General features: G+C 56.5%; 1 protein-coding gene across 1 annotated transcript in view; it reads right to left on the bottom strand.

Moving 5' to 3' along the window:
- Nucleotides 1–17,544, bottom strand: part of OTOF (otoferlin) — a 151,907-nt gene that overhangs the window by 28,626 nt on the left and 105,737 nt on the right. The window contains exons 12-25 of the mRNA XM_014526912.1: nucleotides 15,207–15,366; nucleotides 12,053–12,239; nucleotides 11,532–11,718; nucleotides 10,916–11,139; nucleotides 10,197–10,305; nucleotides 8,580–8,757; nucleotides 6,817–6,937; nucleotides 6,208–6,308; nucleotides 5,750–5,840; nucleotides 5,362–5,478; nucleotides 2,859–3,011; nucleotides 1,936–2,125; nucleotides 1,544–1,668; nucleotides 837–971 (exon numbers count right to left, since the gene is read on the bottom strand). Coding sequence (XP_014382398.1) covers nucleotides 837–971; nucleotides 1,544–1,668; nucleotides 1,936–2,125; nucleotides 2,859–3,011; nucleotides 5,362–5,478; nucleotides 5,750–5,840; nucleotides 6,208–6,308; nucleotides 6,817–6,937; nucleotides 8,580–8,757; nucleotides 10,197–10,305; nucleotides 10,916–11,139; nucleotides 11,532–11,718; nucleotides 12,053–12,239; nucleotides 15,207–15,366 — 2,078 coding nt within the window. The remainder of the gene's footprint in view (nucleotides 1–836; nucleotides 972–1,543; nucleotides 1,669–1,935; nucleotides 2,126–2,858; nucleotides 3,012–5,361; nucleotides 5,479–5,749; nucleotides 5,841–6,207; nucleotides 6,309–6,816; nucleotides 6,938–8,579; nucleotides 8,758–10,196; nucleotides 10,306–10,915; nucleotides 11,140–11,531; nucleotides 11,719–12,052; nucleotides 12,240–15,206; nucleotides 15,367–17,544) is intronic.

A 17,544-nucleotide genomic window follows, 5' to 3' on the forward strand; every position in this document is an offset into this window, starting at 1 on the left:
AGTTCACTTGGTTCCTTGAATGCTCTCTCCCCACAGCTGCCTGGTCTTCTGGGGGGCAGAGGAGGGGAATAGCTTAGAAACCTGGTCCCCGCTCTCAGGGATCTAGGAGCTCGCTCTTACTCATGTAAACAGGAACATGCCACACATGTGCAGTTAAAAGCATACAGCCAGCACCACCACACCTCCCTCTTCCTTTGCTGAAGCAGGACATGCATTACACAGGCCACATCTGGAGTCTTGTGTCCAGTTGTGGGCCCCCACTACAGAAAGGAGGTGGACACATTGGAGAGAGTCCAGTGGGGGGCAATGGAAATTGTTCAGGAGCTGGGGGACATGACTGGTGAGGAGAGGCTGAGGGAAATGGGCTGATTTAGTCTGCGGAAGAGAAGCCCGAGGGGGATTGAATAGCAGCCTTCACCTCCCTGCAGGGGGGCTGCAAAGAGGATGGAGCTGGGCTGGTCTCGGTGGGGGCAGATGATGAACAAGGAGCAATGGGCTCAAGCTGCAGCAAGGGAAGTTGAGGTTGCATATTAGGAAAAACCTTGTCATGAATAGTAAAGCACTGGACCAGGCTCCCCAAGGAGGTGGTGAACTCTCCATCCTTGGAGTTTTGAAGCCTCAGGTAGACAAAGCCTTGTCTGGGATGATGTAGTTGGGGCTGGCTCTGCTTGGAGCAGGGGTTGGACTAGATGTGACCTCCTGAGGTCCCTGCAACCCTCATTTTCTATGCTTTTATGGTTCTGTTTCTATAACCCAAAAGCCTGGCACTTGTCCATGGATGGGGATAGCCCCACCCTCAATGCCTGACTTCCCAGCAGGTCCAGGCCTGGCCTTACCACCGTGTCCTGGTCATAGATCTCAATGACGATGATGGGGGGATCGTCCCGCATCTCATGGACTTCTCCGAACAGCTCCACGTTGTCGAAGACCAGCAGCTGGTCCCAAGTGGGGCACAGGGTCTCATTCAGCACCTGGGAGCAAGGGGACATGAAAGAGCATCTCAGCGGAGGTGAGACAACAGCCACGGTCCCACCAGGCTGCTGGTCCCACCACCCATCCAGCACCAAGATGTTTGCAGTACAAGGGCAATGCTTCAGCAGCGCAGCAAGGAGTGCAGATGGTGTCACGGGGCCGGGGGCTTGGGAGTGGTCTCCTTAAGGCTTTGCAAGAGGCTGTGTCTTCATTTGCAAAGGCTGAGAGGAGCATGTTTGGAAGGGCAATGGAAAAGTGAGGTCCAGTGAATGGTATCGGGGGAGTCTGTTGCTCCTGGAGCAACCCAGGCTCTGACACTGACTCTCTGTGACCTTGGGCATGTTGCTTTCTCAGTGCAAGCTACCCTCTGATGAATGGTGGGGATAGCAATTACCCCACGGGCAAGGTCCGGCTGCTGGTTTATAACCCCCAGTGTGGTCCAAACCCCGCAGGTCCCGACCCACAGGGCAGACTCCCATGGCTTGAGAGGAAGGAGCCCCTCCACTTGCTGGCAGCACGAGGAGGTTGCTACCTCCTCGGGGGTTTTGGGGGATGCAGGAAATGCTCTTACCTCTGTGCACTGGCTCTGGGTGATGAAGAAGACCCGAGCAAAGGGGTCTGAGAGACCGCTGCTGTCTGCGGCGAAGAGGCTCCTGGCCTGGTACATGTGGACACGGAGCTGGAAGACTTGTTTCTCTGGGGGGGAGGATGGTGGTGGTGAGACTGGGGGTTTAGTGCGAAACCCAGGCACTGAGCTCAGATCAGGAGGGGAAGAGGGCATGCATGGTACCGGCCCAGCCCCGGGTGCACAGACCCATCGGGATTTCATAGGTTTCATAGATTTTGGATGGAGAGCGCTTGCCGTGCCTTGGCACTGAGGAGGAACGTGGCCTCACAGAGCCGGCCGTGCCCTATATTCACCAGTAAGCCCCAGAGGGAAGGGCTTGGGCTGGGGGCTCTTACTTGTGTAGAGGAGGCTGATGGGGGGGAAGGACGGGATGCCTTGGCCTTTGATGGTCTTCTTCTCCTCGAAGCCGCAAGGCAGGCCGCTGAGGAAGTCCTTGCGCTGCTTGTTGAGGCCCAGCCACAGGTAGATGTCCATCTTGGCTTGCACCGTCCAGCCGGCCGGCCCAAAGCCCCTCTTGCCGGGCAGCTGAGCACAGGGAGCAAAGGGGGTGACGCAGGGAAGCCACGTCCCCAGCCCCAGCCGCCCACCTCCTGCTGCTTCAGACTGGGGCCGTCTGTCCTTCCGGTCACGTCCCCCTCGCCTACCATACCGGGCTGGACCGCTGGCCCATATAGCCTGGTAGAAGACCACCTGCGTTGCAGACCAGACCACAGGTCCATACAGCCTGGTGGAGGTCTTCTGGCTAGTCCTGATCAGACTACCAGTCCATATAGCCTGGTAGCAGACCTACTATTGCCGAGCAGACTGGTCCACGTAGCCTGGTAGAAGACCTCCTCCTATTACAGACCACCGGTCCATATAGCTTGGTAGAGGACCTCCTGCTATTACAGACCACCGGTCCATATAGCTTGGTAGAGGACCTCCTACTATTACAGACTACCGGTTCATACAGCTTGGTAGAGGATCTCCTTCTATTACAGACCACCAGTCCATATACCTTTGTAGAGGACCTCCTGCTATTACAGAGCAGACCGCTGGTCCACATGGTCTGGTAGAGGACTTCCTACTATTACCAACCAGACCACCAGTCCATATAACCTCGAATAGGACCTCCTGCTGCTCCAGACTGGACTGCCGGTCCATACAGCCTGGTACCCAGCACTGGTCAGTAGCTTGTGTCTGCCTCCCCCTGCCCCTGTCCTCATTCTCCTCTCCACCCCATCCCTCCGGCCGGCGGAGGAGAGAGGCAGCCGGTCACCTTCAGGAAGACGGTCTTGACTTTGGCGCAGTCCTTCCCGGTCTCCTCATCCACGATGGAGTAGAGGATGTCCTTGGAGGTGATGCGGGCATAGGCGATGCGCTTGTTGTTGTTCATCATCCAGATGAAGATGTCGGGGATGCTGTGCTGAGGCTGTGAACACAGCGGGCCTGGTCACCACCCCGGGGAGAGCAAGACACCCGCGTGCAAGGCTTGCATGCTGCGGTCTGAGGTCTGGGGCACCGGCTCAGCCGGGAACGGTGGGAGGGGGAAATAAATAGGCTGCCCAGGGGATGAGCTTGTCTGCTGCCTCTGAGGCTTTAGAGAGGGTTTCGAACCTCCCTATGTGGAGGGTTAGCAGATTAGCCGACGGCAAAGCCTGGCATTGCCCCTCCAATGCTCTTGGCATTGGTTTCCATTGCAAACAGGTCTGGAAGTGTCCACACATTTCCACCACTGGAGCCTGGCTCATGCACAAGGCTCCAAAAACGGACACTCCCGGGGGCACTGGGAAGCTGAAATGCCCCCACTCCTGTTGCCCCGACCCAAAGCATTTCAGGATCCAGAAACAGCTTGGCAAATAGGCAGACAAGGCACTTTGGGTGGATGTGATATCTTTTATTAGAGCAACTAATTCATTGGACAACTTGCTCTTTGCACGTATTTGGGCACAAGCTTGCAAAGAACAATTTTTGCAATGATTTAGTCGGTCTAATAAAAGATATCATATCTACCCAAAGAAGTTTGTCTGCCTGTGTCCTTAGACGAACCGGGCTACAACCAACAACCCTTGACAGATAGCATTTTCCCCATGAAACAGGTCGATTCTGCAGACCTGGGCTTTGCAGCGGGATGGGAAACTTCAGACCCATTGTGGGAGACCGGGATGTTGAGGCCCAGCAGGCGGGTCGAGTACGGCCGGCCAGGCACGTTCGAGGCGGGGAGACAGAGTCTGATCCCAGGGGCTTGCAAAAAACACGTGCTCCAGTCCAGCTGGACTTGCATGAAGTTTATGCATTCACTGGTGGAGCAGGGAGGCAGTGGGAGAGATGCCAGGGAAGGGGGGGACTCTGCATCCCTGGAGGTGTCGAGGAGAGGGGCACAGACACTGGTGGGGATGATCCAGGTGCAGCGGTGCCTGTGCTCTGCTATGGGGGTCACCCAGGCTTCTGAGCTTTATTGGTTGCCCCCTCCTCACATTTCTGCTGTGTGTGTCAGGGGGGTTTTAAGCCTCCCGCAGAGGTGCTGGGTGCTGGCTGCAGCACAGGCTGGGAATGGGGACTGTGCCAATGCTCCTGCTGGCACCAACCCCGCAGGGTCCTGGCTAGGGGGTCTTGCCCCTGCGCTCAGGCTCAGACCGATGCCAGAGTTGGGGTCAGGGAGGGATTTTTTTTACTGGTACAGACTAGGGGGCTTTGCCTTCCCCTGTGCTAGGGGCAATCTCTTGGCCAGATATTAACCATCCTGGCAGCAGCAGGACGCTGGTAGCTGTGCTCCCACTTGCTTCCCCTGTGGCAGGGTCGGGTGTGATGTCTTGTGGCTGTGCACCAGGTTAGGTTAGACAAGGATTTGTCTGGGCTGGTTTGGATAGGGCTGATCCTGCCTCAGGCAGGGGTTTCATAGGTTGTAAGGACGGAAGGGACCTTGGAAGATCATTGCATCCAGCACCGTGCACCAGGCAGGGAAGATAACTGGGGCTAAGCGACCCCAGCGAGGTGACCGTCCAGTCTCCTCTTGATGATTTCCAGGGTAGGTGATCGCACCACCTCCGGAGGGACTGGACTAGATGTGATGCCTGGACGTCCCTTCCAGCCCCACTGCTTTAGGATTTCAATGCTTTTGATGATGATGGGTTTGTCCGGGCCGGTTTGGACAGAGCCGATCCTGCCTCAGGCAGAGGTTGGACTAGACGTGACTCTTTTGGGCTCTTCAAGTTTGGCTTCTCATTCAATCCAAATATGTCCAGCACCCTCCCCACCATGCTTAGGTATTTTGCTGAGCTCCAGCCAGTCACCCACCTCCCATCCTCCACCGGGTTGGGAACGGTCGCCCACCCCCGTGTCTTCCCTAAAACGGTCCCGTTAAGGGCCTGCTGTGCAGAATGAGCCTCTGCCGCTGGTCCACAGGAAGTGATGCACGGACCTACTACTGCACGTACTGAGCGGTACAGGTCCTGGGTCCAATCCTAGTAGGTGGGTTTTCTACGCACGCTGCTGCCCACCCGTTCAAATCAACAAGCAGAGCCAGTCAAAGCAGCTTGGCTGTCAAGCAAGGTCTATGGGACCACATGGGCTGTTTGGGAAGGAGAATCTATCCCAAAATCAGGGGGGTCACGGAAGAGCTCTGGCCCCCACGGGTGCTGGAAGATGAGAGATGCCTCCAAGACCCAAACGATGGCCAAGGGGGTCTTTCCCAGTGCACGGTACCCGCCGGCTCCCTGCCGTAGGATAGACATCACCCAACCCGCCGGGTGCTCCCGGGCGGGCGACCATCCCGCGCTCACCTCGTCGGCCAGGAAGCGGAGTTTCTGCAGGAAGTTCTGCACCAGCTTCAGCTTGTCCTTCATGGTGTTTTTCTTCACCTGGGACCTCAGCGTCTTGGCTTGCTGGCCCATGTTCTCCTAGGGTGGGAACAGAGCCCAGGCCCACGGGCGGCATGTGAAAGAGAGCAGGAAGGAAGGAAAATCCCGGGGCAAGTCTGCATGGGTCGAGCGGGGGTGTCCCTGTTTGCACCAAGGGCAGGAGGATGCTGACTCGGTGTGCGGGGTGGGGAGGGGAAGGGGTGTGCATCCAACGTGGTCAAATGCAACCAGGGTACAGGGCTTCCCCCAGCGGCTCGGCAGCAACAGCCCCCCACAGCCCTCCTTGCACCGCAGCAGGAGATGCTCTCACCAGCTCCCTCATGCAGGACTTGAGGCGCTCGCGGTCCAGCCGGGTCCGGGAGGAGTGGTTCTCGTCCTTGTTGGCGAGGGTCACGAAGCGGCTGGGGAGAGGCGTGGGGTGGGGGTGTCAGTCCCCCGGGGGCTCCAGGAAGAGGGGGCAGCAGCATCGGAGGGGCCGAGGGAGGTGTGTGGTACCCAGGCCTGGCTCTGGGTGCGGGCGTGGAGGTCAGGCATTGATGCCTCTGGCTGGACCAGCCCTCTCTGCCCATCAACCCACTGCTGAAGGTGGGCACTGGTCTCCTGCTAGGTGAGGCTGGGCCCACTCTAGCCCCCCAACCTTGCTTTGCAATTCACCCAGCATGCACCAGGCCTGGAGAGGCAGCTACCCCACACCCAGGCTTGGAAAGCTCCCAGGGATGGGGTCTGGGATGCCTCTTGCACTGCACATCTCTGCCTTTACACACTCACAAGCAGCCGCTGCTCAGCTCTTCCAGGACCCCCCGGAGCCGGCGCTCGGGGTGCGGCTTCTCTGTCTTGATCATCTCGTGCACGTCGTTGAGCCCCTCTTCCTGGACGAGAGCGGGGAGAAGGACTGGCACATCACGGGGGGAAGCTGGGATCCTGGCTCCCCTGTCCTCCAAGAGGCAGGACAGCCCAGCCAAGCATCTCTCCTGGCTTCCCACATGCCTCTGCCTTGCATGTAATCATCTAGCTGGGCTCCCCAGATTACCAGCCCAGTCTATGTGGAGAGCTAATACTTTGCAAGAGGCCCTGAAGCATGGCGTCTTTGGGGATGTTGCTGGTTGCTTCCCACCCCTCGTCCCGTGCCTCGTGCAATGGGTTGTGGACCCCTGGAAAGGTCAGACACTCTCTCTCAGGCTCTCTGAGCCCCAAGGGGGTTTGCGATTTGGGCAACAGCCTGCATAGGGCTTGGGGTGGGGGCTGCTCCTGGAGGTCTGGGCACAGCTTGCCCTGCAGCTGGGTGGGATCCCTAAGTAGCATCAGCCATGTGAGGAGCAGGAGACCTGAGCATGCCCCCCACCACCCATTGCTCTTCTCCCATCGGGTGGCACTGACCAGCTTGTCGGCAATCTTGTCCATGATGTTGGAGTTGTACAGCCTCCGCCGCTGGTCCTGCCACCAGCTCTTGATGTAGATGCAGGGCTTCTTGTCAAAGTAAGGCAAGTGGAAGTAGTTCCTGCAATGCGGGGATAGGTGGAAGGGCACGCGGGTGTGAGCAGGGTTTGGGAAGGGAGTAGAGAGGGCGCTGGGATGGGACTGAGCTGGCATGACTCAATCAGCCCATTTCCCTCAGCCTCTCCTCACCAGTCCTGTCCCTAACTATTTTCATTGCCCTCCGCTGGACTCTCTCCACCTTGTCCACATCCTTTCTGCAGTGGGGGGCCCACAGCTGGACGCAGGACTCCAGATGTGGCCTCCCCAGTGCAGAATAGAGGGGGAGAATTATGGGAAGCCCGGCCAGGAGGCAGGATGCTCTCTGGGATATGGGAGTCCTGGCCCCTGTCACTGTATCTGAACTGCAACGGGCAAAAAGGGGTGGTCGCGCCTCCCTGCTGCAAGCCTAAATTCGTCTGTGCAGGTGCTGGGGGGCCGGGGCTGTGGTCCCCGATGCACTTGGACTTGGTCTCCCGGGCCTGTTTCATGTCTTCTCCTGGAAGTCAGGCTGGAGGAGAGAGATGCTGGCTCCTGAGCCCTCCCTGCCTTGGTCTTGACTTCCCCTGCATCCTGGGCAGAGCTCGGAGCTGGTTCAGACACGAGGTGGCAGCCCATCCTCACGGCTCAGACCGCCGCTGGCATGGGAGAGCCCAGGATCCCGAGGGCCCTGGAGGGGAAGGGGTTAATGTCTCCAAATGGCCTCTCTGAATGTCATGAGTGTCTTTCACCTCCACACCCAGGAGAGGGCTTTTATGGCCTGTGTGCAATCAGGAAAATGAATCTAGATTAGCTTTTAATGTGCATTAGTGCAACTGCTTTATACCCTTGTGTGGACACTGTGAGGCGCAGCCCGCTCTGCTTATTAGTGGCTTGAAGCTGCAACTTCAATGGCTTGATGTGGCAACCAAGCAGGGTCAGGTTGGATCTCAGGAAACAGGTCCGCACTAGAGTAGGGAGGCGGCGGGAGAGATGCCGGGGACATGGGGATGGCACGGCTGGAGAGAGGGGACAGACACCGGTGGGGATGCTCTAGGTGCAGCGATGCCTTTGCTTTGCTACGGGGATCTCCCGGCTTCTGGGCTTGGACTAGCTGTGACCTCTGCAGCTCCTGTCCAGCCCCAGCTCCTTCCTCTTTCAACCTGCTATTAAATCCCCCCTCCACCTTCTGGCAGGGGGAATCTCCGATTTGAACAGGTGCTCGAGGCCCTGAAGGGACAGCAATGCGCCCCCCGTTGCGACACGCCGTCATCTCAGCTGTGAGACTCAGCTGCACTCCAGTCCCCTTCCCCTGCCTGCTCTCTTGGTCCCTGCCCCGTGCTCCCTGCCCCGTCTGCTGCTCTGCTTTCTTCTCCCCGCCTTATCTATGTGTCTGCTTTCTGCTCCCGGCTTGATCTGCTGCTCTGCTTTCTTCTCCCTGCTCCGCTCTGATCTGTGCCCCATGCAAAGGCGACCGGTGGCACTTGTTGCACACATGCCGTGGGTTGGCCACCCCTGCCCGACTGCATTGCATTGGATGATGATGATACACGTGGCATGGGAGGGACCTGACAGTTTGGCCGCCTGACAGGGTGGGAGGGAGAGGCTTCAGAGCCAGAGAGATCTGGTGCATAAGATCCCCTCCCAGATCAAACCGGAGGTGTCCAGCAATGCTGCATCTCACTTGCCTGTCAGTGATCAGGGGCTTCAAGGGTGGAGTGGAGGAGACAGAGACCAGCTCCCCGTCCTCATCGGCCTCGTCATCACTCAGGCTCTGGAGCAGCTCAGACTCCTCCTCGTCCCCGTCTTCCTTCCTCCTCCGTGGGTTGGGCTTGCCGGTACCGTCAATCTGGTTCCCGTAGTTACCTGGAGAAAGGTGCAATGGGATGTCCTAATGCCCATGCTCTGTGCAGCGCTTGCTTGGGGCTCCTCAACTGGCACCCAAATAAAGGGATTTTCCCCCCAGGGGCCCTTCCCAACCGAGCTTTGACTTCCTAGAATATGGCCAATGGATGATATATAAGGTCACTATTGCATCTGAGACTCCTCCTTGTTCCCGCTTCTGGGCCACCCTCTCCTGGGTCTTGGCCAGGAGGGATGGGACGCAGGGCCTCCACGGCTAAGAGGATGAGATGCCACAGCTTGAGCTAAGCAACTGAGAGCCTGATCCTTTTCAACCTATTAGGCACCTAAATCATAGTACAATAGAAACATGAGGGTTGAAGGGACAGCGAGTCCAAGCCCCTGCTCAAAGCAGGACCAGCCCCAACTACATCATCCCAGCCAAGGCTTTGTCTATGTGGGGCTTCAACACCTCCAAGGATGGAGAGTCCACCACCTCTCTGGGGAGCCCGGTCCAGTGCTTCACTATCCTCTGCGTGAGAAAGTTTTTCCTAATATCCAACCTCAACTTCCCTTGCTGCAGCTTGAGCCCATTGCTCCTTGTCCTGCCATCTGCCCCCGATGAGACCAGCCCAGCTCCAGCTTCTTTGCAGCCCCCCTGCAGCAAGGTGAAGGCTGCTATTCAATCCCCCTCGGTCTTCTCTTCTCCAGACTAAATCAGCCCAGTTCCCCCAGCCTCTCCTCACCAGTCCTGTCCCCCAGCCCCGCAACCATTTTCATTGCCCTCCGCTGGACTTTCTCCAATGTGTCCACATCCTTTCTGTAGTGAGGGCCCACAACTGGACACAGCACTCCAGCTGCTTACACTAGGCGTGTCTACACATGCATTTAAGTGTGCCTAAATTTAATCCACACTAGCTTGATGTGCATTAAGCAGGTTTAGACAAGCGTCTACATGTGCAGGCGTTAAGGTGCATTAACGTTGTATGTTGGACTAACTTTATTCCCAATTTACTCCACTTAATGTGCTTTAATGCGTCTACATGTGCATTAACGTGCTTTAACTATTTGTGCCTAAATTTGATACGTGCATTTGCAGGTATCAAATTAAGGTGCGATTAGCCTAAATTCATCATTTGTAATGCACATTAAGGGTGTACATGTGTAGAAGTGTGTCTTTAATGCACATTAAATTGGGCTAATGTGCATTAATACATCTCATGTAGATGAGCCTACTATGCTCACTGCCTGGCAGTCCTATTCTTCGTTGTGCTGCTAATGTGAGACCAGCACCTTACAGGGCTTTATAGTGTTGGCATGGACTGAGGCCCAGTGAACCCATTCTGTGATGGGGAGCTCCACCGGCCTTTACTGCTGCATCTGTGCCGGGGGCTTCATTAGGAAGCGTGCCATCCCATCGCTTACAAACCAAACCAAACAAAACAAAGAATAGCCAGACCAACCTATGGTGACCTCAAAGTTGATGGGCTTGTCCCCAATCTTCCTATCGATCATGGATGCTTCCAGGAAGGCTCCAAAGAGGAAGAACTCCTCCATTTTCCCAGTGCAATTCTGCAGGAGGAAACCAGGTCATTAGCACAGTGGCCTGAGATCAGTTTATCTGGTTTATAGATTATCAAGTCCCTCCAGCTAGGACTGGTGGGATGCCTCTGAATTGGCAATGTGTGTTGGTGCCCAGGTAGGCTCTGTTTGGGGGATCCCATCACATTGGTTTTCTAAGGGAAAGGGAGCCATGGTGTGCACCTGGATACTGAAAGCTAATGTCCCACACAAGGCCATTAAATTAATCTGAATTAATTTTTAAAGCCAACAAATTCAACCCCTGTAGGGAGATTTTCCTTGGGAATGTAGACGGCCTTAATTCAGTTTCACTTCATTTACTGTGGAAGGGAGTTATGTAACATTGACCGAAGGTCACGTTTGTTCTGAATGCTGGCGTTCACACAGGGGTTGCATCCGGTTCAACTAACTCGCTTCAAAAATTCACCTCGTTAACTTTCCTGAGTGCGCCCAGCCTGGACCAGCCCCAAATGGCTGCTTGTCCACAGAACGAGAAGCAACACACCCTGGCTAATGTGGTCTGTAGAGATGTAGCTCCACGTCTGTCTACATGATGGAGCCTCTGCCTCTACAACGCTGTCAGCAGATGTGCAATACTCACGTCTGCGACCGGCGTGGCCTGCTCCACTTGCACCTCGGTGGAGCTGTTGATCTCGGGGTTGCTCGTGTCCAGGATCTCGATGGCCAGGCTGATGAGCAGCCGGGCGCGGAAGGAGACGCCCTCCCCCAGCCCTTCATTCAGGTCCTGGTGCTCATCCATCAGCGTGTAGTTGCGGGTGGAGCCGTACATGTTCACCCAGGCTGGGCCAAAGGTGGGCAGGAAGCCTGTGGCGTGACCACAGAGACAGCCCACGTGATGAACAAGGCAAGGGATGTTGGCATGTCGGCACGAGCAGGGACAGGGTCTTGCTTGAACAGCGGGTAGGACACATAGGCTCTTGGATCTGGTCACTCAGCTCCCAAACCCTGAGTCAGCCCAGGTTTTAGATTATACCCCTGGCTACTGCTTTCCCTCGGCGGGCTAACCACTAGGCAAGGCTGCCTATGGCCCAGTCCATTACAGGCCCCACTGGAGATGCTCTGAAGGGCCCAGGTTTTGGAAGGGGGTTTGCTGAGCACTTTCTGGGATGAATTCAGGCCCCCAGGACTGGTCAGGATGGGCGAGGTGCCATGAAGAAGGTGGCATTACACCCCCCTGACCCTTCCCTCATTATTACCTTTGTCCCCCTCGTTGGAGATCTTCCGCAGGTCAATGAAGTGTGTCCCAATGGCTACGTCGTTGACCTTGTCTGAATCCCGGATCTGGATCTTGATCCTCTTGCACAGCGGGGGGAACATCTCCGTGAAGACGATCTGCTCGTGCCACTGGGGCTCATAGCTGCTCTTCTGCACCGACGTCTTCCCCTGCCCGGTGGGAGGAAGAAGGAGACTGAGGGACTCAGCGTGGATGAGGCACCCGGCTCCCATCACTCCTGGCTCCCTCCCTTGCTGGGGACCAATGGCACTTGCACTGGCTCGGGGACTCTCCCTTCCCAGCAGATGCAATGGGGCCTCCAGGCTATTGCAAAGCACTTGGAAGCACTCACACAGCCAAGGCAGGAGAATGTGGCATATGACACAGGGTGGGTCACGATTTGAACCTTCACCCCTGAAAACCCCCAAGCAGCCCTGACATGGTAGCTCCCATGAGCCATGACCAGCTACCTCCCACCCCCAATTCGGTGACCAACCGACTTACCCGTTGTCCTGCAAAGAGCACTTGGACGTAGGGATCCACCAGGTCCTTGTTCTCCCCGATGAGAGCCTTCTTCACGTTGGCCATGATGCTGGTGTTCATACGCGGGAGCCCCTCTGCACGGTAGATCTTGACGTAGAAGCGAGCCCACTGTCTCTCTGGGGGGACGCCATCGGGGAGGAGCAGGTTCCTGCAATGTGGACATAGATATCTTGGGCTGAAGTCACTGCGACCCAAGAGGATGGGATGGGTAGCCACTACATGGCTGAGACATGGCCTTGAAGGTGGAGACTTCAAAGGGGATGAAGCACTGAAGAAGGGTGTGAAGAGATGATCCTACCTAGGGCCACACACTTGGCTGGCCTCATCCCTACCTCCCAGCCCACCTTCCCCATTGCATGGGGGCGGATATTCTTGCTTCCCTGGATTCAGAGGTCATCTATGTTGGAGAGCACATGACAAAGAGCTTGGATCGTCTGGATAGAGATGCAAGGAGAGGAGCAACACAAATGGCCTCCTCTCTGCTGGCCTCCACCCTCAGCTCTGCCCAGGAGCAATGCACTTTAACCAGACAATGATGGGAACTTCATTGCAGTGCTCTGCGGGGAGATGGGATAACTCGCTTGGTACCACCTAGGACAGAGACACATGTCGCTGGATCCAAAGTAACTGGTGGTCTCGTGAGTCATACCAATGCATCTGCAATGAGTTGAAACAGGTACAGAATAAGGCCTCGAAGAGTTTGTTCTGGATAGTCTGTGATGTCCCTTCTAGCCTGATGGGACCAGTGTAACCAGGGAAAGGGCCCTGATTTGGCATTAAAGCCCATGGGAGCCAATGGGTTGAGGACTCAGTTTTAAACTACGTGGACCTCTCTCTCTGGTATTTGGCATGGATAACAAGAAGGCAGGCTCTACAATAACATCTCCAGAGGCTGAGGGACCTCTCTACTCATAGGATCATAAGAAAATAGGGACAGGATGGGACCTCACAAGGTCTCCTAGTCCAGCCTCTTGCTCAAGGCAGTATCATCCCTAATAAACCATCCAGCCAAGTGTCTGTCCAAACTTCTCTTGGAGACTTCCAAGGATGGAGATGCCACCGCTTCTCCGGGGAGTCTGTTCCCAACCACGCTCACAGTCAGAAAGTCCCTCCTCATCTCCAACCTCAATCTCCCCTGCTGCAGCCTGAGGCCATTGCTCCCACTCCTGTCCCCTATGGCCACAGAGGAAAGCCCATCTTCATCCTCTCTGTAATCATCCTTCATCCCCAGTCCCAGCAGGACAGAGGCAGTGGCAAGCATGAGGGATCAGTCTCCCGGGCTCATTCTGTCATTATCTTCCTGCCAAAGCAACTGGGCTAGTAGATGCTCAGCCAGTGGACTGAGGTCTTGTTTGCACTGCAAGGCTGTGGCCGCCACAGCTGTGCCAACAGAGCTACGTGGGCAAAGCCCTTAGTGGAGACGTGATTATGGCAACAGAAGGGCTTCGTCTGCCAACTATGCCCCTCCCAGGATAATTGAATCTCCGTGGGTGGGAGCCGTCTTCCTATTGGCATCGCAGCATCTGAGAAGAGAGTCTCACCGGTACAGCTATATTGGCTTGGGGGTGGGATCTTTTCTCACCCCCTCTCTGGGCATCCTGCTGCAATACTGGACTATGTTAGTAGGAGCGTTGCCAGCAGATCGAGGGCAGCGATTCTTCCCCTCTGTCCAGCACTGGGGAGGCCACATCTGGAGTCCGGTGTCCAGCTGTGGGCCCCCACTACAGAAAGGATGTGGACAAGTCGGAGAGAGTCCAGTGGAGAGTAATGAAAAGGGTTGTGGGGCTGGGGGACAGGACTGGTGAGGAGAGGCTGAGGGAACTGGGCTGATTGAGTCTGCAGAAGAGAAGACTGAGAAGGGATTTGATAGAAGTCTTCAGCTACGTGAAGCGGGGTTTGAAAGAGGATGGAGCTGGACTCAGTGCAGGCAGACGACAGGACAAGGAGCAATGGGCTCAAGCTGCAGCAAGGGAAGTTGAGGTTGGATATTAGGAAAAACTTTCTCATGGGGAGGGTAGTAAAAGACTGGACCAGGCTCCTCAGAGAAGTTGTGGACTCTCCATCCTGGAGGTTTTGAAGACCCGGGTAGACAAAGCCTTGTCTGGGATGATGTAGTCGGGGCTGGTCCTGCTTGGAGCAGGGGGTTGGTATAGATGTGACCCCCAAGGTCCCTCCAACCCTCATTTTCTATGATTCTACATATTAAGGAAAGGTAAGAGGTGCAAAAGTTGCAAGATATGTAAGAGGTGACGGCACATTGGAGTCAATTCTTATACACAAGCACGAATCAAGGCTTCAGGGATCCGTGGTTTGGGCTGCGGAAGTGCTAATGCTGGGACCATGCAAGGTGCTGGGCCTCAGACACATTAACCCAGAAGGAGATGTGGTAACAACAGCAAGAAGTTTGGTGCGTCAACCACTTGGCTCCAATCTGCCTTGAAAAACCCACTGAGCATGGACTAAGGGTAACCCAAGAAAGTAGGAAGAGGTTCAGCTGCTGCGGGAGGAACGAGACAGGCGCAGAGGTTCGGGGCTAGATTTCATCGGTGTCTGGAAGGCAGCAGAAGAGGATGTACTGAGAAATGTAAGGGGCTCTTTGCTAGCTGGTCTAACAGCACAGGACTGTGGGAAATGCAAGTATTTTGATCAAATGCTTGTGATCTCATAAGCACGGTCATTAATAACCGCAGTGACGATGCCATCTACTAGGCACTTGGTAATGGCGACAGCATTTTTGAAGGCTCGTTGCACGTCACTGTCTGACTGCTCCTGGGCTTGGGGTTGCATCAATTAATTGCAGCTGAATCCCTGACGTGGCCAATCAAATCGCAGCCTTGCAGCTGGCACAGCAGTGCCTGCCACACCTCATGGCATCAGCATGCCTGCGGCCCGGGCTTCATTTCATAGTTTCATAGTTTCATAGTTGGTCGGGTTGGAAGGGACCTGAGCAGATCATTAAGTCCGACCGACCCCCTGCCGTTTCCCCAGGAAGATATGGGAGGGGTGAAAGATGTGAGCAGTGCCTGGAGATGACTGCTTCCTTCCCCCCGTGCATGCACAGAGCCCCACGGGAAAGCGGGAGGACCCTGGAGAAACCAGCCGGGCAGATTCTCACCCCTCGATATCGTCCTCGTCGGTCTCGTTGGCTTTGTGCGGCGTCTTGATGGTGTCCCCTTTCCCCACCACCGCGATGTCGCACTTCAGGTAGCCTTTCAGCCCAGCCGTGAGGTCCTCGGGGTCGGACAGGATGGCCCATTTGTGGTAGAACTGGTGCTCTGAAAGTCAGGTGGGAAGCAAAGCCAGGCTCCTTACGGCACTCCAGGGGCGCACACACAGCAAGGATTCGAGAGCCGTCTACCCTGGGTTTTACTCCGTGGTCCGAGTGGACACATGAAGTTTTCCCATGACAACTGCCCTGGTGGCAGGAGAGCTGTCCTGCACTGAGCGTGTGACTACCCCAGGACTTAACGATCACACTTACTCGATTCTAAGATGACCCCCCATTTATCGTGGGAGGAGGAAGCCCCTGGTCTTAGAATTGAGTACAAGTGTGGGAGGGAGCAGGCAGCTGCTGGGGCTTGGGCTTTAGCCCCTTCCTGGATGTCCAGCTGCCCTTACCTTTGCCACCACCCCTGCATCCTACCCTCTCCCCCTTGCGGCCTCTTCCCCCCTCCCAAGCAGCCTCTGCTCCTCCATCTGCCCCTTTCTCTGCCCCCTTCCCTTTCTCCATCCACACTGCAGCCTGGGGCACCGGGCATGGCCCCAGCTGGGTCCTATAGCAAGGCGGCTATGTGGGGCTCAGCTGGGGCTGTGCTCAGTGCACCAGGCTAAACCAGGGACAGAGCCTGCTGCAACGGAGCAAGGGCAAGGGCGGCAGGGAAGCAGGGAGCAGAGGTGGGGAGAGGGAAGCAGTGGCGGGAAGGAGAGGCCAAGGGGAGATGGGGAGGCTGGGGGGTGGGAAGGCACAGGAGGGGGAGCAGAGACAGAGGGGGAAGGTGGGTGCTGAGGCTACAAGGGGGACCAGGAAAGGGGCAGGGGTGGCAGGGGGTCTGGCACAAGCAGGGGGCAAGCTTCTTGACCCCCTCCTCCCCCACTGCCTGCTCACATACAGTAATGTGGAGGGGGGATGAATTAAAGATGACCCTCCAACAATTAGATTCTGTATGTGGAAAATTGTAACACATTTATAGGTTTTCCATAGAAAGTCATAGAAAACGAGGGCTGGAAGGGAGCTCAGGAGGTCACATCTAGTCCAACCCCCTGCTCCAAGCAGGACCCGCCCCAGCTGCATCATCCCAGCCAAGGCTTCGTCTACCCGGGGCTTCAAAACCGCCAAGGATGGAGATCCCAGCACCTCTCTAGCAATGTTCCCTCCAAGAAGCAGCGGTCCGTGAGCACACCGCCTCGGCCCGTGAGCGCGCCGCCTCGGTCCGGTGTGGGACACTTACCAAAGGGGGCTGAAGCCAGGGGCCAGTGGCTGGAGGCTGGAGCCGGGGGCCAGGGGCTGGAGTTGGCAGCTGGGGGCTGGAGCTGGAAGCCGGGGGCTGGAGCCGGGGGTCTGGTGGCTGGAGGCTGGGGCCGGGGGCCAGAGGCCAGGGGCTGGAGCTGGGAGCCGGGGGCCAGGGGATGAAGCCAGGGGCCTATGGCTGGAGGCTGGGGCCAGAGGCCAGAGGAGCACTTCCCCAGAGCCGGCGGAGCCTGCGCCAGCCTCCATCCCTGCCTTGCCTCTCCTCAGAGAGGAGCCACTGCCTGCCCCAGTGAAGCTCCGCCAGCTCCGGGACACTGGACATGCCCCATGCCAGGGAGCAGAGCAGTGTCCCGGGGCAGGCAGCGGCACCTCCCCGAGGTGAGGCAAGGCAGGGCTGGAGGCTGCGGCGGGGGCTAGCGCGGGCTTTGCTGGCTCCGGGGAAGCGCTCCACTCCCCAGCTCTGATGCGGGGGAGCACAGCACTTCCCCAGACTCAATCAGCCCAGTTCCCTCAGCCTCTCCTCCCCAGTCCTGTCCCCCAGCCCCACAACCATTTTCATTGCCCTTCGCTGGACTCTCTCCAATGTGTCCATATCCTTTCTGTAGTGGGGGGCCCAGAACTGAACACAGGACATGTCTAAAATGTAAGTACTTGGGGGTCATCTTAAATTCAGGGCTGTCTTAGATCCAGGTAATATGGTAAGTAGTGCAGCAGATGCATGAGGAATACCCCAGGCTAACTTATACCAGTACATAGCTACTCCTTTCATTCTCAGAGGTAACTCTGCCTGGATTGGAGGAGTACAACCCTGTCGTGCATCCACGCCACTTGTACCACAGGATAGATCAGCTTACCCCGTAGCAAGCATGTGGTTTGTCTTCACTTTCCACCCTTCCTGGCTTGTAAGCCACAGGAATAGTCAGTGAGAGCTAAAGACCTCCAAGACCCACACCTCTAGGGGAAGGGCACCGTAGCTGACAGACAG

This window comes from Alligator sinensis, unplaced genomic scaffold, assembly GCF_000455745.1.
Source record: "Alligator sinensis unplaced genomic scaffold, ASM45574v1 scaffold1757_1, whole genome shotgun sequence".
In the NCBI taxonomy this organism is placed as follows: Eukaryota; Metazoa; Chordata; order Crocodylia; family Alligatoridae; genus Alligator; species Alligator sinensis.